Below are 21,867 nucleotides of genomic sequence, written 5' to 3' on the forward strand. Positions count from 1 at the left end.
AGTTGGGGCATCTTTACTACGGGCGGAAGTGACTACGGCTTCCGGGTAGAACCGGCAAAGGGAGCCGGCGCTCGCAAGCCTATTCGGCCTAGTGGACGCTCGTGGACCGGCTGCGCCTGTGCACTTCCTACTTCCGTTTCTCTCCCCGGAACTGCTCCCTCGGGCGCTGCCAGACCTTGGCTTGCTGGAGATGCGGTACGACGCGTGAGTGACGGCTGGGGGAAGCCGCGTTGCTGACAGCCCTGGGGAAGCTTCGTCTTCCGTGGTAATTGTAGACCGGGAGTAGCCCAACCACAGGCATCTTTAAAATATCTATCCAATCTGTTTATCGCACTATGTGTGGTGGAAAGAGCCCTCAGCTGCTCACCTGAAGGTCGGTGGTTCGATGCCGCCAGCCATTCCGTAGGAGGCCGATGTGGCCGTCTGCTTTCCAGCCTCGTAAAGTCGGTGGAGCGGTTCTGCTCTGCCCTGTACGGTCGCCGTGAGTCGGATCCGCTTAGCAACAGTGGGCTTTATTCATAACGCAGAAATTACCTCTAGTGGTGCTTACAGGTGGTAGCTGCCAGTTACTTTTCTATACTATGTAGTACACGTATGTCTGCTGAGGCTTTGTGTAACTTAGGGTTGATACTTTAGGTGTCTATTGGAGCTCTTTTAGCACTCGAGCAAAATGTTCAGTATTTTCGGCATTCACGTCCAACACAATTTCTAGTGGCTGTAGCATGGTCCAGGAGCCCTGGTGGGTAACGGGCTTGACTGCGTTGCGAGTTTGAAGCCACCGGCGATCCTCGGGAGAAAGATGGGGCTTTCTACTCCCTTAGACAGTTAATGGGGCCGTGGTGCCCTGTCCCGTGTGGCCGTTGTCAGCATCGGCAGGCTGGCCGGGAGTTTGGTTTGGTTTGGTATAATAGTCCACTGCGTAACTTTTCTCTCGTTTATATCAACAGTCCTCTATCAGTAGCCATGAAGCTTGTTTCCAGTTTTGCGCTACTGTAAATGCAAAGGATACATTTTCCACATAAATCTTTATACGCGTGTCTTAACCTACGTGTTCTTATTTTTCCTTTTTTTTAGAAAACATTTTATTAGGGGCTCATACAACTCATCACAATCCATACATGTACGTACATCAATTGTATAAAGCACATCTGTACATTCTTTGCCCTAATCATTTTTTCCTTTCTTTTTTTACATTTTATTAGGGGCTCATACAACTCTTATCACAATCCACACATATACATACATCAATTGTACAAAGCACATCTATACATTTTTTGCCCTAATCACTCTCAAAGCATTTGCTTTCCACTTAAGCTCTCTGCATCAGGTACTCTTTTTTTTCCCCCTCCCTCCCCGCCCCCCCCCCTTTTTTTTTCCTTTTATGGAATTGTTGGTCAAAGAATATGATCTGCTGTCCTTCCAGAAACGTTCTGTCTCTCTCCATTCCAGCAGGGTGAGGAATGCCACTCCCAGCATTCACTCTGGGTGTGATTGTTGCATTATGACTGCCTTGCTTAATATGTGCCAGCTTAATGGTTTCTTTTAAGTTACCTTTTTTGTTTTATTTACTTGCTTTTCTTTGCTAGTAAAGTTTAACTCTTCCTGCCGCTTGACTGGCCATTTGCACCCCTTGTCTAGTGAATTCCCTGTGGTTCCCCTTGGCTGTGGACAGTTTCTTAAACATGGTCTCAGCTCCCTTTCTTTCCAGCATTTGTCAAGTTGTTGACGACTTCTCCCTCTCTCCCTCGCCTCATTTCCTTCTCTTTGTCAGTACAATAGTGCAGGGACACATTCATCTTCCCTTTGAGATAAAAGGTGTGACTCAAGCAAGAGCATGACTTCAGTAAGACTGTACAAAGTGGTGACTTGAATAAGGGTGGTAAGGATAGTGACTTTAATCACACCTTCTAGTAAATTGGTGGCTGAGGATACATCCCATTCTAATCATACCTCATTAACATAATATAACTCACAGATGGGACCATAACCACAGGCATAGAGAGACTAGGACTTAAGCACATCCCAGAGTGGCCGTCTAAAGTACAACACTTGGTCTCTCCCTGTCTAGAGTATAAAAGAATGAGGAAAATCAAAGGGGCATGAAAAGAACTAGTCCAAATGGACTAATGGGCCATATGAACATCAGCCTCCATGACCTTGAGACCAGAAGACTATAGATGTGTTTCCAGTTCCTGTCTGCACCACTGTACCTCCTCTGGTCTAGCCAGGTCTGTAAGGTAGAATTGGGATAATGATAATGGAGGCAGGGGAAGCATTTAAGAACTAAAGGAAAGTTATGTGTTTCATCGATGCTACACTGCACCCTGAGTGACAGATGGGCATTGGGTCCCCACCCCGTACTCGCCATCATTCACAATGATATGATTTTTGGTTCTTTGGTGCTTGATACCTGGTCCCTTCGACCCCTCATGATCACATAGACTGGTGTGCTTCTTCCATGTGGACTTTGTTGCTTCTGGGCTAGATGGCTGCTTGTTTACCTTCAAACCTTTAAGACCCGAGGTGCTATATCTTTTGATAGCAGGGCACCATCAGCTTTCTTCACTACATTTGCTTATGCACACATTTGTTTTCAGTGATCGTGTCGGGAAGGAAGGTGGGTATCGTGGAATATCTGTTTAGTTGAGCAAAGTATTGAGGGAGTATGTGAGTGGAGGTTCAATGTCCATCTGCTACCTTACTACTAAACCTATAAATATATGCACATAGATATATTTCCCCAAATATATTTACCTATGTACATGCCTGTATTTAGACCTCTATGTATGCCCTTTGCCTCCTACTTCTTTCCTCTATTTCCTTTTGCTCTCCTCTTGTCCCACTGTCATGCTCAGCCTTCATTTGGGTTTCAGTAAGTCCTGTCGGTTACTTTGCCCTTGATTACTCCCTACCAGTCCTCCGATCCCATCCTTGCCACTGGTTTTGAATCACTTGTTGTTCCCTTGTCCCTGGATTGGTTAACACCACTTCCCTTCCCCCACCTCCCACTCTTCCATGTCTCCCTGGAACCATTGGTCCGTTGTTTTCTTCTCCACATTGTTTATCCAGCCTATCTTATCTAGATAGACCTGCACAGATAATAATATGCACATAAAATCTCAATAGCACCAAACCAAGTGACACAGAAAAACAAAGCGATGAGGGCAGCAACAAAACAAACCAAAAAAAGCTAATGACGTACAAAATCTAAAAATCTTTCTTTCTAAAAGAAGAAAGAAAGAAAAGCCTGTAAATAGTCCAAGGTCTGTTTGTTGACCTTTAGGAGTGTTTTCCAATAGAGTCTGATGGGGTGCCACTCTCTGGCCACGAAATCTATTTTTGATACTCCCTCAGAACTTCCTTGTTCTGCACCCCTTGCTGTTCTGTTGCACACCTGTAGTGTTTTGCCTCAATGTGGTGGGGTCAGCTTGGTCACACATCCCACAGTGTATCTCCAGTGTTGCCCCATGTAGGGCTATGGGTCACTGCAGGATGTTGCATCTCGTAGTTGGGCCGGCCGTATGATCCTCTCTGTGCATTGGCTGCTCTGAGCAGGGCTATTGTCCTCTGAGCTTGCTGGGCCAGGGGGTGCTCCACTCCCTTCCACCCGCTTCATTTGCTTCCGCTTCCGGCTGGGTATGATAGGTAGGTTCCTTTCCCTCACCAGAGGGAAGGAACTATTGTCGTTTTCTGTGGCACACTCTTCCATGGTGGGGGTCAGGCTGATTCTGGTTGGGCCGGGCATATAATCCAGTCTTTATGGATTCCTCTGCATGTTATGTTGCCCTCCTGGTTTGGCGCTTCATCATGGGATCTCTAAGCACATTCCAATTCTTTGGGGACACAACCAATACTCTCCCTCTGGGTGGATTAGTGGCCTGTTCACTCCATGTCATCATCTCAGTTTCTCCCCACCCGATTCTCCCCCCTCCTTCCCCGTTTCCCCTTCTCACATGTACATCTCTGTGTGTGTCTGCCTTTCCCCCCACCCCACCCCCACTACCTGTGCTTCCACTTGTTTATTGCTTGGCATGATTCCTTCCAATGAAACAACGTGTTTCATGTGATCATCCGTGCTTTTCAGTGGTGCATAGTACTCCATTGTGTGTATGTGCCAGTTTACTAATCCACTTATCCATCCATGGAAACAGGCTGTTTCCAAGTCTTTGCGATTGTGAATTGTGCCGCAGTAACCATTGGAGCACAGATGACTGGTCATATTTTATTTGCTGCTTCTACCAGGTATATGCCCAGTAGAGGGATGGCGGATGGCTGGGCCATAAGGTAGATCAATTTCCATTTTCTTTAAGTATCGCCAAATTGCTTTCCACAGTGGCTGTACAAATCTACACGATCACCAACAGTGGAGGATGGTTCCTACTTCACCACAGCCCCTCCAACACTTGTTGTGGTATCTCATGGTTGTTTTGATTTGCATTTCTCTTATGGCTAATGACCTGGAACACTTTGCCATATGCTTGTTAGCCATATGGGTCTCTTCCCGAGTGAAAGTTCTTCTCTGTTCTTTTGCCCACTTCCTTAGGGGGCTAACTGTTTTCCTCTTTTTGCAGGACATGAGGGTGTTGTAGATTTTAGTAATGAGCCCTTTGTCCGATGTGTCATTACTAAAAATCCTCTCCCAGTCTGTGGGTTGTCTTGTCACCCCACCATCTTGGTGAAGTCTTTCGAGGTGCACAGGTGTTTTATTCTTATTAAATCCCATTTGTCGATTTCCAGTGCACCTGTGTGTGTATACTCTTCCCTATTGCAGTGAGCCTATGAATTCCCTGGGCCAGTCCTCTGAGGTTTGTCCCGATTCCCTCCTTGATGGTCCTGATGGTTTGGGGTTTAACTTCTAGGTCTGTGATCCACCTTGAATTTATTCTTGTGCATGGGGTGAGATAAACATCTTGTTTCATTTTTCTACATATATATATATCCATTGTTTCCAGCACCACTTGTTAAAACGGGCATCCACTTCCCACTTGATGGTTTTGGGACCCTTGTCGAAGATCAATTGTCAATATGCTGATGCTTTTATTCCTGGGCTTTCTATTCTTTTCCACTGGTCTGAGTATCAGTCATTGTGCCAGTACCATGCTGTTTTGACCACTGTGGCTGTGTAATAGGCATTGAAATCAGGTAAGGTGAGTCCTCCAACTTTGTCCTTCTTCTTGAGGAGTTCTCTGCTAATTCTGGGCTTCTTCCCTTTCCATCTGGAATTGGTGGTTAGTTTTTCCAATTCTTTGAAGAAGGTTGTTGTTATTTGAATCCGAATAGCATTGAACTTATAAAGTGCGTTGGGTAAGATTGTCATCTTTACTATGTTAAGCCTTCTAATCCACGAGCATGGGATGGTCTTCCATTTGTGGAGGTCGCTTTTGGTTTCCTGTAGTAGTGTTTTGTAGTTTTCCTTGTATAGGTCTTTAGTTTTGTTGTTGTTGTTGTTAAATGTATTCCCAGGTATTTTAGTTTGTTCTTAGCTACTGTGAAGGGTACTTCCTTCTTGATCTCCTCTTCCATGATCCTGTTTGATGTGTACAGAAAACCTACCAACTTCTGTTTATTGATCTTGTATCCTGCCACTCTTCCATATTCCTCTATCGCTGTAAGTACTCCTTTTGTGGAGTTTTGGGGTTTCCAGCGTACAGGATCATGTCTGCAAAGAGCGATAGTTTCACCTCTTCCTCTTCCAGTTGGATCCCTTTGATGTCTTTCTACTGTCTTAGGTTGTTAGTGAGAACCTCCAGAGCGATATTAGTAGAAGTGGGGAAAGGAGGTATCCTTGTCTTGTACCCTTTTTCAGAGGGATTGTTCTTGTCTTTTTTCCATTAACTATGATGTTGGCCGTTGGCCTTTCATAGATAGCTTGTATCAGCTTGAGGAATTTACCTTTGATTCCTATCTTCGTGAGTGTCTTAATTAGGAATGGGTATGAGATGTTGTCAAATGCTTTTTCTGCTTCTATGGATATTATCATATGGTTTTTATCCTTTTTCTTCTCGATGTGGTGTATGATATTGATGGACTTTCGGATGTTAAACCATCCCTGCATCCCTGTGATGAATCCTGCCTGGTCGTGATGGATGATATGTTTTATATACTTTTGTATTCTATTGGCTAATATTTTGTTAAGGATTTTTGCATCTATGTTCATTAGAGATATTGGTCTGTAATTCTCTATACCTGTGGAGTCTTTGCCCTGTTTGGGTATCAAAGTTATGCTGGCTTCATAGAATGAGTTTGGGAGTTTGCCATCCTCTTCTGTATTATAGAATACTTTGTGGAGGATCGGGGTCAACTCTCCCCTGAATGCTTGGTAGAATTCTGCTGTGAAGCCATCTGGCCCAGGGGCTTTTTTTGTTGGTAGCTTCTTTTTTTTTTAAACAATTTATTAGGGACTCATACAACTCTTATCACAGTCCATGCATATACCTACATCAATTGTATAAAGCACATCTGTACATTCTTTGCCCTAATCATTTTCTTTTTTTTTTCTCCTCTTTTCTTTTTTTACATTTTATTAGGGACTCATACAACTCTTGTCACAATCCATACATATACATACATCAATTATATGTTGGTAGCTTCTTGATGACACTCTCTATTTCTTCTTTCGTTATAGGTTTGTTGAGGTTCTGCACCTCTGTCTGAGATAATCTAGAGAGGGACTGTTTTTCCAAGTATTTATCCATGTCTTCCATGTTTCTGAATTCATTAGAATACAGACCTTCATAGTACTTTGTGATTATCCTTTTAATCTCATTGGAGTCTGTTGTAATTGCCCCTGTTTCATCCCTCATCCTGGCTATTGATGTTTGTTCCTTCTTATCCTTGGTCAGATTCGCCAGCGGTCTATCTATTTTGTTGATCCTTTCATAGAACCAGATTTTAGCTGCATTTATCTTTTGCCTTGTTCTCTTGTCTTCCCACTGGTTTAACCCTGTCCTGATTTTTATTCTTTCTTTTCTCTTGCTATTGGAGGGGTTGTTCTGCTGACTCTGTTTTAGTTGTTGGAGGTTTTGTGATAACATATCTGTCATAAGCCTCTCTTATTTTTTATATATGCATTTAATGATATCAAGTGACCTCTGATAACTGCCTTTGCAGTATTCCATAAATTTTGATGTGTTGTATTTTTGTTCTCATTAGTTTCTAGAAGCTTCCTAATATCCTCTCTAATCTGGGTCTGTACCTATTCATGTCACGGGAGATCATTGTTCATCCTCCAGTTGGTTGCCCTTGTTTTTTGGACGTCCTCTTATTAATCTCCAGCTTTATGGCATGGTGATCTGAGAAAGATGTCTGAATAATATCTATGTGTTTGAATTTACTCAGGGTTGACTGTGTCCCAGCATGTGGTCTGTTCTTGAAAATGATCCATGTGAATGTGAATTTTTTTTTTATTTGGATGGAAAGCTCTATAAATGTTTATTAGGCCCAATTGCCTAACTGCATTGTTTAGCTCTATAGTCTCTTTGCTGAGCTTCTTTCCCAGTGATCTGTCTTTCTCTGATAGCAGAGTATTAAAAGTCACCTATTAGGATTGTTGAATCCATGATTTTCATTTTTCATCTTTTTAATAGTTTGTTTGATGAAATTTGCCACACCATTGTTGGTTACGTAAATATTCAACAAGCTTACTGGTTCTTGGTTCACTGAGCCTTTGAGCATTATGTAGTGTCCCTCCTTGTCTCTTTTTATGGTTTGACCCTTGAGGTCCATTTTGTCGGAGATTAAGATTGCCACCCCTGCTTTTTTTAAGTTGCCATTTGCTTGGTATACTTTCCACCAGCCTTTTATTCTTAGCTTATTTTTGTCTGTGTGCTAAAGCTATGGCTCTTGCAGGCAACAGATTGATAAATTATGTTTTCTGAGCCAGTCCTCCAGTCCTTTTCTTTTAATGTATGAATTGAATCCATTGGTATTCAGAGCTATTATCACAATCTGTGGCTTCATAGTTGTCATACCCTGTCTTGTGTTTTAGGTGTTGGCCTATCTCCCTTCATATCAGTGTGTTGTGTTTGAGTGGGGAGTTTCTACCTTGTCTTCTTTTCCCTCTGAGACCCTGTTGTCCTGGTAATTGTTGCTGGCATGTTGGCTTCTAGGTGTAGATGAGCTATATGGTGGTCTCCTGCTTGTTTTTGTGGAGGTTGATCCTCGGGCCCTAGTGAATCAGCCAGTATCTTCTGCAGGGTCGGGTGTCTTGCAGCATATTCTTTGAGTCTTTACTTGTCCTGGAAGACCCTTATCTCTCCATCTATCTTAATGGATAACTTGACATGGTAAAGGATTCTGGGGTAGGCATTTTTTTTCCTTAAGCTTTTGGAATATGTTGCTCCACTCTCCTGCTCTTCATGGTATCTGCTGATAGGTCTAAATATATTCTTTCCTTTGTATGTGACTATCTTCCTTTCTCTTGCTGTTCTTAAAATTTTCTCTTTCTCCTCAAAGTTGGATATTTTTACTATTATATGTCTTGGCGTGTTCTTCTTGGGTTCTAGTCTAGCTGGTGTCCTTTCTGCTTCCTGTATGAATGCCTGGTTCTCACTCATTAGGGTGGGAAAGTTTTCTTCCAGAAATTTCTTCACCATCTTGGCTGTCAACCTGTGTGGTGTGTTGTGCTCCGGTAGACCAATTATTCAAATATTATCCCAGGAACAAAATTTAATAGGGTTTGGAAAGAAGGAGGAGTGGAATCCTGAAATAGGGAGGAGGGGATAATTGATAATACATTGTGGTGATTACAGTCAGACATGAAATAGAATGTATATAAGTGATTACATGGAAAACTGACTTGTTCAGTAAACCTTCATATAACTCACAATTTTAAAAGAAAGTATCAATAAAAAATACATACAATGCATCACAAAATAGGAGATAATTACATCAGATCACAAAATGGAGGGTAAGCATGCAATACTGTGGATCACAGCCTAGCCAAGTTGACGCTTAATCATGGGTTTCATACACCTTACTCATAGGTCCTACCCACTCATTGTGGGAGTCATAAAGACTATAGCTAAAAGAACCATAATGAGTCATTCACAGCGATGTGCTAACTTAATTTTTGTTTCATGTACACCCTCAATCTCTTTGGCATGTCCATAATAATGAATGTTCATCATTATGGCACTGTTTAAAAACATGATTTGAGATAGTATGCCACTATGAAAATGTGGAAATTTTCTGTGCAAATATATAAAAAGCTACATAGAATAGCTAGACAAAGCAAAGTATAGAAGATTCAGTAAAGTGCGTGCTAGATTTCAGTCTGGCCTCCACTTTTGCTCTACCTCCTCCTCTCCACTGCTCTGACACCAGGAGGCTGGCCTGCCTCAGCCTGTCCCTGTCCTGGGACTCCAGGTGGATGCAGCCCTGGAAGCACTGACAGGAGGGAGGTGAGCGTCTACATCCCACCACCTAGAGCAACTTCCCCACCCCCACCCAGCTCCACTGGCACTACCTCAAAATGCTGCACTCTACCTGGTCTACACCCTGCCTTGAACTCCCTTCAAAAAGCCAAATTGGAGGGTGTCTTCTTTCCTGCTGGGAAACTAACACAATAGTCTTTTAGGTAAAGGGGGACGAAAAATAAGAATGCTTATTCTGTATTCTTATGTATTCTGGAAAATACGTAAGAACCTAATGAAAAGTAATTACCTGATTTTGGGGGGGGCGGGACAGGAGAGGTGGGGTTATTAAGGGCTGGAGGTAGAGCTGCAGGAGGTCAATCAAAAGAGAGAGACTTTCACAGTATGCATTTCCACCTTGTTCCTTTCAAACATGTGAATATATTATCTATTCCGAAAGCATGCACCCAATCTAAAGCATCTTTTATCATTGCAACTTTATTTCAGGACTGACCGTGAGGATTAATGTTTGGATTTTTTCAAGATGAGCTTCTTGTTGCCCAAGCTGACCAGCAAAAAAGAAGTAGATCAGGCAATAAAAGGGACTGCCGAGAAGGTGTTGGTTCTCAGGTTTGGGAGAGACGAGGATCCCGTCTGTCTGCAGCTAGATGATATTGTAAGTGAACTTCAAAACACCCACACTCCCAGCCACCAAGTCAATTTCAAGTCATGACAACCGTGGATAGGATTTCCAAGACTGCATGTCTTTACAGGAGTAGACAGTCTCATCTTTCTTCCTAAAAGCTTTAAATAAATGGTTTTTATTAAAAATTCCTATATTGTCACTGCAACCTCTGCAGGATACAGGCAGGGCTTGGGGATATAGCTTTTGTTCATCGGCACACTTACCCTAGGAACTGAGCGGACTCTCCACTGCTGCACTTGTTCCTCACCTCTCCCTCAGATGTCCTGCCGACTAGCTGCTGTCCATGCTCAGTTTTCTCATCAAGGCAGTGCAAGACGAGAAAACATTAAGGAGTGTCTACAAGCGTGATCACACAGTGAGCTAACAGCAGCCTTATCTGCCAGATGGGGTAAGGTCACTTCCCACAGTCACAGAGCCACTGAATCGCAAAGCTGAGATTTGAGCTGGCTCCAGATACTCTTTGCAGTGACGCCTCCTGTATGTTCCCACTATGTCTCTAATCTCTGATGACCCAGCACTTCCTTGTGCTCTGATGAGCAGAAGGGCACATGGAACAAACTAACTAGATTCTTCTCTCCACTGATTATGGGGAGAATCTTAACCCAAGACTGAGTCCTCTTCCCTCCATTTCTGTTGCCACCACCAACCATGTGAATCAGGCGGAAGAAGAGTGTGTGGCATGTTAACATGGGGGAGCAGTTAAAGGGCCAGACAAGTACAAGAGGGTTTGAAAAAGTTCATAGGAAAATTAAATCCCCCCTAACTTTTTAAAGTTCAGTAAGGTGAGAATAAAATCACAGAAGTCAGAAACACATCTAAGCCAAACTATGTGAGTTCAAACTGTGTGAGTTCAATATTGCTTATGTCAATGGGTACGTTATTTTACCTTCATGTGCCTCAGTTTCCTCCACTATGAAATGGGACAGCTAATAGTACACACCACAGCAGTGTTGTAGGGATTGAACAAATTAACAGAGGAAAAACATTTAGAATAGTTAACACATAGTTAAGTGCCAGAAAGAGAAAGTATTAGCTATCATCATTATGATATGAAGGATGTCCACTATTTGTATTATATACTTCTGGGTTGTTTATTTTTGAATAAGTACAGATTACTATTCTTTTTTTTCTAAATTACTATTAAAAGCAATTAAAAGTCGGTAGGGAAATCACTGTGAAAAGGTAGTCAAACAAGTGGACTCAGGCTGATAGAAGCCTGTGCCTTGTCTAATGCAGCATAGAGTAGAATAACACAGCACACTCCCAAAGGAGTAAAATTTTGGACCTAGGAGTTAGTTTCAAAGGAGCTACTCTGTCCTCTTCGAGTCTCAAAAGGAGACATTAGCGCTCTCTCTTCTTTTGCAGCTGTCCAAGACCTCACCTGGTTTAAGTAAAATGGCTACTATATACCTGGTAGATGTGGATCAGACTCCAGTTTATACCCAGTATTTTGACATCAGTTATATTCCATCGACCGTATTTTTCTTCAACGGGCAGCACATGAAAGTGGACTATGGGTAAGTGAGGCCAACCAGGGGCTGTTGCAATCTTCAGCATTTCCTTTGAGAAGTTTCAACAACTTGCCTGTTTGCATGTCGTATTGGCCTGTGAGTTTTGACTTAATCGTGTTTTCTCAACTGATGCACTCTTTCAATTTTCATGCAAAACTTTTGTGGCTAATGAGCATTTCAGGTGTCATTGTTTAATTGTAGTGGTAATTTCCTCGTAGAGTATGAGGGGCTGATACAGCTTGTAAGGCACTCATTTTCCTTCAGCTAGAAAATGAAGAGCCTCTTTTTAAATTTTTCCATAGAATTTCATTTGAAGCAAAATATGTAATTAGTCTTAAACTTTCGGGACTACTAGATTACATGTATGAAAGAAATCTTCCTTCCAGCAAACTTAAGACATACTTCTCTCTTGCCAAGTTCTCTAACACCACTCAGAAAAATTGTGAAGTCGTGCTTCTTCAACAGAACTTTCTGTTTCCTCATCTATAAAGTCCAGTCCGCACCCTAGTATTTGATGTTGAGTGTTTCCATAGACCTCATTGTTTCTTGTGTACGTTGCATTGTCTCCTTGTCTTGATCTGTGTACCCACTTTGTTAGTATCTGTTTTAAAATGCACGCTATGTATTTTCTTGGAACACAATCGATGTTAGTGAGGCAGAAACTTTCTCAATGCCATTCATGACACTGCCTACCAAAAGTCTTAACAATATTTCAGCTCTCCTACTCAGAGCTTGCATTTCTAGGAACTCCTCAGAAGAAAAGAATCATGACAGTGGACAAGATCGGCTCTGCGGCTGTTAATTTGCTTTCTAAGCAAACACTTAAAACCCAGATGTCCACAGAGATCTGTAATGTAATCATTTAATGTGATGCTGTAGATGTGTAATTTGAAAATTATACTGTAGGTGAAAAAAGCATATTATAAAATAGTTTAGATAATATGATTTTCATGGTGAAACACAGATTTCAAAGGTTCTTGGATAATTTCACATGTGTACTTCTGTACATATATACCCACATATACACACAGATGCACATACTTACATACATGGAAGATTGGAAAGATATACACCAAAATATGACCTCTGGCCTCCCTAGTGATTTTCTTCTGATATAAAATATCTCTACAAAAAGACCTGATATTTCTCCCTTTCTTGTGCCCTTTTAAGGTTGCTGCAGTACTTTAAGAGGCTAACACAGAAGGGAAAAGGAAGTAAAAAAAAATTTTTTTAAAGACCTGATATTTGTAATACTCCACAGACACACCACATATATATTTAATACTCTCCACTAGAACCTGGAGAGCATGACTAGTCAATAGGCTATGAGCAGTACCTAACAAAAAGTGATAACAGAAAGCATTGCTGAACTCTGCTGGAATGCTGAGCTGTGCTGAGAGCAGGTTTGGACATAGCTGCTTCTCACCTCGTGTTAGCTGTCCACCAGTGGCCCATTGTCACCAAAGGACTGATGTCTTCTTCCCAGATGAGATAACGATATAAAAAGGCACTATCGTATTATTTGTTCTGATGTAATTATGAAAAGCTCTGAAAGAGATGGTTTTCTCTGTCACACTATCCAGGTCCCCAGATCACACTAAGTTTGTGGGAAGTTTCAAAACCAAACAAGACTTCATAGATTTGATTGAAGTAATCTACCGAGGCGCCATGCGGGGGAAACTTATTGTTCAAAGCCCTATTGATCCTACTAATATTCCCAAATACGACCTCCTCTATCAAGACATTTAGCTCACCACCTGCCGTCAACAAAAAGAGAATGACACGTCTCAACACAGCACCTGAGCCCAGCGGTGCTCCCCTGGGAGTCCTTTGGAAACATGTTCAGCGTTCTAGCAGAGAAGGTGTGTGAAGAAAAAACAAACCTGGTTCTCAGTAGAGGACCGTGTTGGTACTCAGATGATCTGGGATGTCTCCATTTCTACTACCTGCAAGCATCAAAGCAGTAAAGTCACACAGCAGGCAAGTTGCCTGGAGCGATATTGTTAACACCACTTTATATATTTATATATATTTAACCACTTTATATTGTATTTTTCTGTTTTCTTTAAGACAAAACATTGTCTAGCACAATTTGACTTACTATGCTTATTAACTAGATGATTAAAATGGGAAGTCACTTCCCCACGAGCAAAAATACTTGTTTTCTACCTAGATTCACATACATACCCTTACCCAATTCTCCACTCAGATGTTCTTTACTTTCACTTTCACTTTCTTGTCTGCAGTTGTATTACACCGTGTCGCTTAGAATAAAATAATTCTGTACAGCTAGCAATCAAGTTGATTTTTTTAATTGTGGAAACATAGACTTTGAAAACACTGTATTGGCCTACTTTATTTACTAAGTTGTCAAAATCTCCCAGGAAGGGAGTTGTTGAACTTCCACTTTGAGGTTCAGCTTTCCCCTTGAGCTGAGCTAGGAGTTACCTCCTCTTAGTAGGTAGAAGGAACCTTCCTGGCTCCCGGGTTAAGCACCTGCTGCTAATGAAAGTACAAGAGAGAGATGTGGCAGTCTGCTGCTCTAAAACGTACAGCCCCGGGCCTGATGAAGCCGCTCTACCCTGCCATGGGTTGGTACGAGTCCGCATGACAACAGTGGGTTGTGCTTGAGTTTAGTAAATAGAAGTACACCTTTCCCCAAGACAGCAAGTTGAAGGTCAAGGCGTCAGTCCTGAAAAGGGATGTCAGAATTGTTAAAACCATCTTTGTGGAATTTGCCTGTTTAAATTGTTTTATGAAGAATTGTTCTTCCAGGCACAACAGTTGGACAAGTTACTGCTCCTCTCAGGTCGCATGGGCTCTTGTACTACATTCACGGGGGAGAGCCTAAGCTTAGAGCCCCAGTGAAGAGACCAGACCTTGGAGCCAACTTGGCAGCCATTGTCTAAGCAAGTCCTTCCCTCTGTGCCAAGAGCGAAGAGTACACACCTGGTTCTGGCCAGCAGGGCACAGAAGAAGGCTGTTGGTGTTTTTGTGCCCTTCACTGATGGAGAAGTCACTCCAGGAATAAAGCAAAAACCCTTTGGCCTCGCCCTACCCCTCCACCAACCTTTCACTTACTATGTCAACCACACCTCCAGGAGGCACCTAACATCAGGATGAAAACTCAGCTTGCTGAGGAGGAAGTGAAAAACCCTGGTCTCTAGTATGGGGCTGCTGAGCAAACTCTAGACCCAACTCCCCACAGACTGCTTCTCTGAAAATGTGGTGTAACTATCTTCACGACCTAAATGACTGTGACTCGGGTTTGGCTACAGACCCGGTCCCACAGTGTTTGATGTGTGGTACAGGCTCACATCCCAGCCGCACTCAGACCTGGACTGCGTGAACTCCTATGTCCTCTCCCGCTGTAGGCTTTAGGAATCTTGTCCCATTTACAGTACTGGTCTTACCTGAGTTGCATTCTACTCCATAAGCATTGTGTGAAGTCCATGCCGAAAGCCTCGCTCTATGCTAGATGGGACATAAATAGAAATGACTCATGGAAAGGGGGGTGGGGAGAAGGCTGCTTAAGAGTAGGAGGAGCTGGAACAGAATATGGGAGGGCAGTTCAGCAGAGGCCCCAGAGAAGAGAGAGCATGGGGGCTGGAAACAGCAGGGAGTGTTCGAGAGCTGTGCCCAGGCTAGTGCTGTCAAAAACAAAGGTGGGGGCCGTCAGGGGCAGAAGGTACCACAAGGGGGAAAGGGAAGAGGATTTAAATGAAGGCCGAGTGTGTTCTTGTTTCCCCCTTGTTAGTGACTGGATCTGCTTCATGAAATCACGCTATTCTCCAAGAATCTCGGGCACATCCTGGAGAAGAAGGCATCACTGCCAGCATTCTGAAAGTGTGTATGTGGTTTGATTCGATGTCATTTTTCTGGTGCTCCCCAGGGTATGGTTTTTCTGTTTCTGAATATGCTCCTTCTAGCACAGAGGTCTGTGTCCGTCACTGGGCCATTTGTTCTAACCTGCTGAAATCCATCCATCGATCGTGAGGTATATGTGAAAAGAACTTTACAGTGGAGGCCACACTTTGGTGAGGGTACCAGAGCATTAGGTACCATCTCACTCCCTGAGAAGAAACATACTTTGGCAAGATATATTGGAGAGTCACTGTACTGAAAACTTAGAACAAGAAAGAGTTCAATTAAGAGAGCTTCCTATGTACCAGACTTCTGGAACTGTCTTCAGGAAGATACTTAATAACGAGACCATCATCTCTTAATAGCAAAACTATCAACTGCCCTTTAGGAAGATATTAATAACAATAACATGAAAGACTCAGACAACTTACATTGATTGGCTCTTAGTAAAGGGTGAATTGTCTCCACGTGAGAAAAGCAGCCCCATTGAAGATGAGACTCTAACTCTCAATGCAGTCTCAGAATACTATGCCGGTGGAGGTTTAAGAGATTGTCCGGAGACCAATGGCCAGGGAGCTGAAAGCACTCAGCCTGTTTGTGGCTGGGATAGGATTTGGGCCAAGCAAGTACAGAGGCCCTAAGTTTTACCCCATCTTACTCTGTCTTCTGGATTGCTGGTGCTTGCAACCCAAACAATGGTGCTGTCTCTGTCAAAACACTGGGTTGTCCGTGCACTTTGAGCTAGGGGCTGCCTTAACAGCCTCATTCGCTTCAGAGGGGCAACAAGGCACTAGTGAAAAGCGCTCAGGACTTATATTTGGACTCATATTCAGCTAGTTCAAGGCCCAGCTTCCCTGTGTAATAATAAGCAAGATGCTTCACTTCTCAGAGTCTCTGTGCCTTTGTATAAAACAAGGAAAACAACACCTTACTGAGCCCTGGCATTCAGTCAATGGTCAGTCAGTCCTGAAACCCAGTGTGGGACCGTCTGAATCTCAGGGATCTCTTAGAGTTTTCAGTCTTTCCAGGTTGGGATTTTTTTCCCCCCTGCATTATCCCAGTAGGCTCTACTTGACTATCCCAGTCCTATAAAAGGAAGATTGAAAACAGCAGAGAAACAGTCAAAAGAACACTGTTTATTGAGTGCCTCAGCAGTACAGAGCTGGCTCCCACAGCTTCAGGCCAGGTGTCCTCCCTTCCCCTCCCATCCAGTCTGCTCTCCTCCGGAGAGAAATCCTACTCTCAGCAAAGGCTTCCAGTGGCCTTGCATTAGTTCTCAGCCATGGTCTTCTGAACCCAGTCCAGGATGGAGGGCACCTTCACGTACACCCCATATTCAGCCACAGCACAGCTCTTGTCAAAGCTCAGGATCCCGGCTGCATACCAGGTATCATCCTCCTGGACCACGAAGGCACTGCCAGCATCGCCGTAGCAGGTGTCTTCCTCATACTTGGACAAGCCAACACAGAAGGTGTGTTCATTCAGTATGGGCTGCACCCCGACAGGACTCTTTGCTTCCTTCTTCTCCGCGACTAAGCTGCCTTCATAGTGCTTCACACACTTCTCCTGGGCAGCCACGGGCAGCATGACATACTTCAGGTGCGTCGTAAAGTTAAACATGGAATTCCGGCCCCAGCCAGACACATAGCCCACACGTCCCTCTTCGGCATAGTCCTTGGAAGGGAGGCATATGGGCATGACTCTCTCATTTACTGGCACCTTATGTTTGAGTTTGATGAGCCCAATGTCTACATGGGAGTAGTTAGGGTGAAGAACCACTTTCTCAATCTCCACAAGCTGATCTTTCCCCACGTAGAGTTTTAGAGTGGGTGCGATGTCCTTCGGTTGTGCGTCAGCTGTATGATTCAGGAAGAGATTTTTTGCTGTGGTCAACAGCCATTTTTCACTGATCAGCGTAGCCCCCGTGATGAGGTTGTGGCGGGAGATCATCTTAGCCTGCCAGGGAAAGCTGTTTTTGGCATCCAATGATCCACCAATGATCCTTTGCACCTGATTCACTGGCTTCTTAGGCCTTCCACATACTGTCAAGGAGAGCAAAAAAAAATCATGAAGTATTTTGTACCTTTTGTCTTCCAATCTGGGGGAGAGGGGGAAAATCACTGGCCACTGTTACTGTCTAAACTACCCTTACTCACTTTTCCTGACTTGGAAATGCTCATATGCACTCTACCAATCTTGACATCTCCAACGTGAGAGTTCTAGTGTGCTTTCACAACTAACCAAAGAGACAAGAGGGAGATCCTTGAAACCCCAGCAGATGAACTATAGAGAATTTATCACACCAAGGAATGCTCACAATTCCTTGACGTTAGTTCATTGAAAGGTCTTGGCGCTGCGGTCATTCTCTGAATAAAGAGGACTATGCCAACATTAGGTTTGCTAGGAATAAAGACATACCAACATTGGCAGGTACTCAGGTTTTAAAGGGTTGCATTGAATAGAAAGCAGGCGGACAGAGCCGCACCATGGGCAACACAAAAGGGGAAGAACAACCTTGTGTTTCAAGAGGGAGACAGAACAATGGTTCTTCATAGCAAGAACCATCTCCCACCTCCTGTCTCCTCTCCTAGGTAACAGCATTTGGTATCTCCTCCCTGGATTTTTCTCTGGGACTTGCTTTACCATTGACCTGAGATTTCCCAGACAGCTGTCTGTGCCCGAAGGTCTCCCTGTACCTCCCTGTTCCCTGTATGCCCAGTAACTCCCAGACCACCCTCTCGGCCAAGTCCTTTGTGAGTTCGACTGGAGACTCCTTGTGCAAGTGCTCAACCCGCTCTCCCACTATCCCCATCTTGGCACTCATGTACTCTGAGGAGGGGTGCACCTCTGGGACATCTAGGTAGATGCCTGTCCACCCTGAGCCTGCCACTCCCAGCCCCGTTCTACTTCCTGAGCCTCTGGCATCCTACCTGCTTCACATTCAGGAAGTGTCTCTCCAGCGACGCTATTTACCCACTGCTTCTCACTGTTTAGAGTGTACACGCCTGGAAAAGGAAAAAGGAAATAATGAGCCAAAAGAGAAATCAGGTCTGGACCAAGCTTAAGGAGAGAAATATTTAAAATGAGGAAATATGGTGAAGCAAGAGAAGGTGATGATGGGGGTGGGAGGGAGGGGAGAATGGGGAAGAACCTCACGCTAGAAGCCAACCATGACAGGTACCTGTAATCCCAGCAGGCTAGACCTGTAGTCATGGAAAAGCAGCGCTGGCCCAGTTGTCACCCTGCTTCTTACTAGCTTCCTGAACTTGGGCAATTTATTCAACCCCTCAGTGCCTCCGTTTCATCAGCAAAATGAAATGCATAACCCTCGCTCTCCATGGAGTTGCTGTGAGGGCTAAGTGAGCAAGTGAATGTAAAGCCCTGGGACGGGGCCAGGAACATAGTCCTCACTAGGTCAGGGTTACCTAGCATCGTAATCATCGTCCTTTGGACCAGGTCTCCTTTAGTAGGTCGCCTAGATAGGGGTGTGGCATGGCGTCCCCCTAACAAAAGCAGACTCGAGACTGTGAAAAATGAATTTGTCTGATGGACTACAGCTACTAGGGGTAAGACCCTGCTTCGACGCTGAGTCTCCTGGTTCCAGGGAGAACACGTGAACTTTCTGGCCAATCACTGTTGGCCTAATTCTTCCTGGAATGGGCAGGTGGCGGGGTGGGCAGAGACCCTCATCTAGGTCTTACCGTCTCCAGTGCGCAGTCTGTAGTATGTCTTGCACTGATAGCGGACTGCACGTTCCACATTGCCATTTTCAATCTCGGGCGCCTTTGGGCAGTCGTCATCTGCAAAGAAAAAGAAACAAAAAGTACATCGAGAGACCCATGAGAAGTCTGAGGAGAGGAAGCTGCATGTACACCCACCTCCCCCCAGCCCAAAAGTAAGCCCAGGACCGGGTGAGCCAGTATCCCCAGTGGTGTTTCAGGGACCAAGCAAGGGTCTTCCCCCAAAACAGGGTGTGGACCTGGTAGGGCCAAAGTGAAGTGTAGTAGTCCTGGGGATGCGCAGCTTCCTAAATACCCACCTGCAGTAGCGGCCTCAGTGCTGAGCTCCACGGCAAACAGCTGCCCGCAGAGCAGGAGGGCGACAACAGCTCTCAGGGCACTGCAGAGAGAAGACAGGGAGGAGTACAAAGTTGGGCTCCCCACTTGCCAACACACCCCACCCCAAAGCAGCCAGGAGAGAGCAAGGGATGATGGAAATGTGAGCGCCCTCTTCCACACACCCAGCTTCCCGCAAGATTCCTGGCCACAATCATTCCCCCTCCCTTCTGTTAACATTGCTGTGTTCCCTAAAATCTCTCTGTGCCAGAGGCCCCACCAAGAAAGGAGGCAAGTCCAGGGGTGGGCCTCGGCTTTGGGCAACAGTCCAGTGACGCTAAATGGACAGTAACGTGAGCTCGCCAGCACTAGGTCTCCCTACATGCTGGGCTGCAGAGACACTGACCAGGCGTGGGTGCCTTGATGGTGGGCACGGCAGGGCTTATGCTGTCCCCTCTGCGCTTTGATATCTTTTGTAATAAAAAGCCTTCTACCTTATGTCATTTACAACACGATGTATTTTAAATTAGATAGAAGACTTTGCTGAGGAAACACACCCCAGACTTGTGTCTGCTACTTTGTGGCGCTCTGTCTTTAGGAAATGATGTCTCTCGTGCCCCAGTGCTGATGGCTCCCTGGACCATAAATGGCTGAGTGCGGTAGAGAGCACTGCACAGGGCCCCCTCACAGCTAAGCAGGGAGCTAGCAGGTGCCCACTCAAAGATCGCTCACTCACATGATGTGCTCAGTCTAGACATTTCAACATTGAAAATGTACATTTTCATTTTGAGAAAAACCGCATGTCTAGAGCCTCAAAGATGTCATTATTCATCTTTCTCTTAATACGGTTTTGTAACTCTGCTAATAACAGAACTATAGAAAATGCCATGGGAGATGGTGGCCATCTCCTTGCAAAGGTGAACACTTCTCAGAAGCTTAAAGAAACAAAGTTGCTCCTAAGTAAGTAAAGGAGCCCAGTGGCACCATGGGTTATGCATCCATCTGCTAACCTGAAGGTCAGCGGTTTGAATCCATCAGCTGTCATTCCACAAGAGAAAGAAGTGGCGGTCAGCTTCTATACAGAGTCCAGCCTGGAATTATATCCTATATCCTACAGTGACACTAGGAGTTGCAATCTACTTGACAGCAGTGGGCCTGGGGTTTGGGGAAATAAATAAGTCCCCAGCCCCGACCCCCAGGAAAGCAACAGTCTCTTTCATAGGCACAGAAAAGGACAGAATGTCACCATTAAGCCTTCTAATTCATAGAAATTTAGTCAATTTGCTCTGTTCATTTTCTGCATCTCTTCTCAGGGCTTTTCCCATACCTGACCCGTCATAGAAATAAAAGTTGTACACAGAGCACAAGCTCAAGCAGGTGGGGAGCAGCGGGGGGAGGCCAAGCTGGGGACTCACCTCATCTTTGGTCTGTCTGCCTCTGGAAGAGCAGTGCTGTGAGGGGCCCCTCCTGGTCCTTTTATGCCTCCTGCATCTCACCCACCCCTCTGGATTTCCTAATTCCTGTGTCTACACAACTTTGACCTTTTACGGTTACTGGTGTGTTCCATGAACAAAACCACAGAAAACAGCCCTGTTAGGGGTTGAGCTCTTGCTTCACACTGGTGTTTCCCCAGTGTTCTTTTACAATCCCCCAAATTCCCTGGCAACATCACATCCCCATGCACCTGCCAAAGTGTTTCCTGAAATTAGCCACTGGGAAGGACTAGGGGAGGAACCAGCCTCTTTGTTTTGGAGAATTTTCAAGACTAGAAAAAGATCCTCCCTGCGGTCACTGCCAACTCCGACAATGTGGTTCAGATGGACTTGCTAAGAAAGCATTTCCTGGTCACAATCATTCCCCCTCCCTTCTGTTAACATTGCTGGGTTCCCTAAAATCTCTCCACCTTGAGAGCAGCAAGAAGGATGTGCATTGTGTCGTTTCTAACTGCTTTTCAACAACTCACACAGACCGAACCAAGAGGTTAATGGTGGGGAGGGGGCAGAGGACAGGGGAGAGGCGATCAAGGAGTTCAAGGAGAAAGAGCATGTCTGGGAACTGATTTGTGGTAGCCGTTGCACAACACTGCTTGTTGATGTGGTTGAACTATGGAATGATATGATCTCCCAATAAAAAGGTGTGGAGAAAAAAAAGATGTTAATGGTACCGATGGATGCCATGTCTGCACCGTGGCAGTGGTTCTCCTTAGTTAGGAGTCTGGCAACTAGTCCACCTAGGCAGAAGTTTCAGTCAAGTGTCGGCACCTGGATATCCCACAGATTACTTATAGCAAGCCAACAAACGGTTGTTTCCTTCACTTTTAAGGGGCATAACAGCCAATATACCTCAAATTAGAGTGCACAAAGAAATCATTTGGGGAT

At 44.5% G+C, this 21,867-nt stretch overlaps 2 protein-coding genes and 1 pseudogene across 7 annotated transcripts; 2 read left to right on the top strand and 1 right to left on the bottom strand.

Moving 5' to 3' along the window:
* Positions 1 to 106: 106 nt before the first annotated feature.
* On the top strand, positions 107 to 13,862 carry TXNL4B (thioredoxin like 4B). Of its 6 annotated transcripts, none has more exons than XM_075536177.1 (4): positions 107 to 265; positions 9,861 to 10,029; positions 11,425 to 11,576; positions 13,154 to 13,862. In XM_075536177.1, exons 2-4 carry the CDS (start codon positions 9,898 to 9,900, stop codon positions 13,317 to 13,319), a joined length of 450 nt encoding a protein of 149 aa, XP_075392292.1. In that variant the 5' UTR covers positions 107 to 265; positions 9,861 to 9,897; the 3' UTR covers positions 13,320 to 13,862. The 6 variants fall into 6 exon arrangements, with proteins under 6 accessions (XP_075392292.1, XP_075392294.1, XP_075392295.1 ...); XM_075536179.1 differs by having other exon boundaries at positions 107 to 204; XM_075536180.1 differs by having other exon boundaries at positions 175 to 195.
* LOC142432957 (small nucleolar RNA SNORA26) lies at positions 12,728 to 12,808 on the top strand (annotated as a pseudogene).
* Positions 13,863 to 16,585: 2,723 nt separating the features above from the next.
* On the bottom strand, positions 16,586 to 20,955 carry LOC142431458 (haptoglobin-like). The gene is made up of 5 exons (XM_075536402.1): positions 20,905 to 20,955; positions 19,474 to 19,553; positions 19,136 to 19,234; positions 18,365 to 18,439; positions 16,586 to 17,476 (listed from the first exon to the last, which is right to left on the bottom strand). The coding sequence occupies exons 1-5, from the start codon at positions 20,907 to 20,909 to the stop codon at positions 16,704 to 16,706; spliced, it is 1,032 nt and encodes a 343-aa protein (XP_075392517.1). The 5' UTR covers positions 20,910 to 20,955; the 3' UTR covers positions 16,586 to 16,703.
* Positions 20,956 to 21,867: the final 912 nt, after the last annotated feature.

Source organism: Tenrec ecaudatus, chromosome 18, assembly GCF_050624435.1.
Source record: "Tenrec ecaudatus isolate mTenEca1 chromosome 18, mTenEca1.hap1, whole genome shotgun sequence".
NCBI classification, from domain to species: Eukaryota; Metazoa; Chordata; class Mammalia; order Afrosoricida; family Tenrecidae; genus Tenrec; species Tenrec ecaudatus.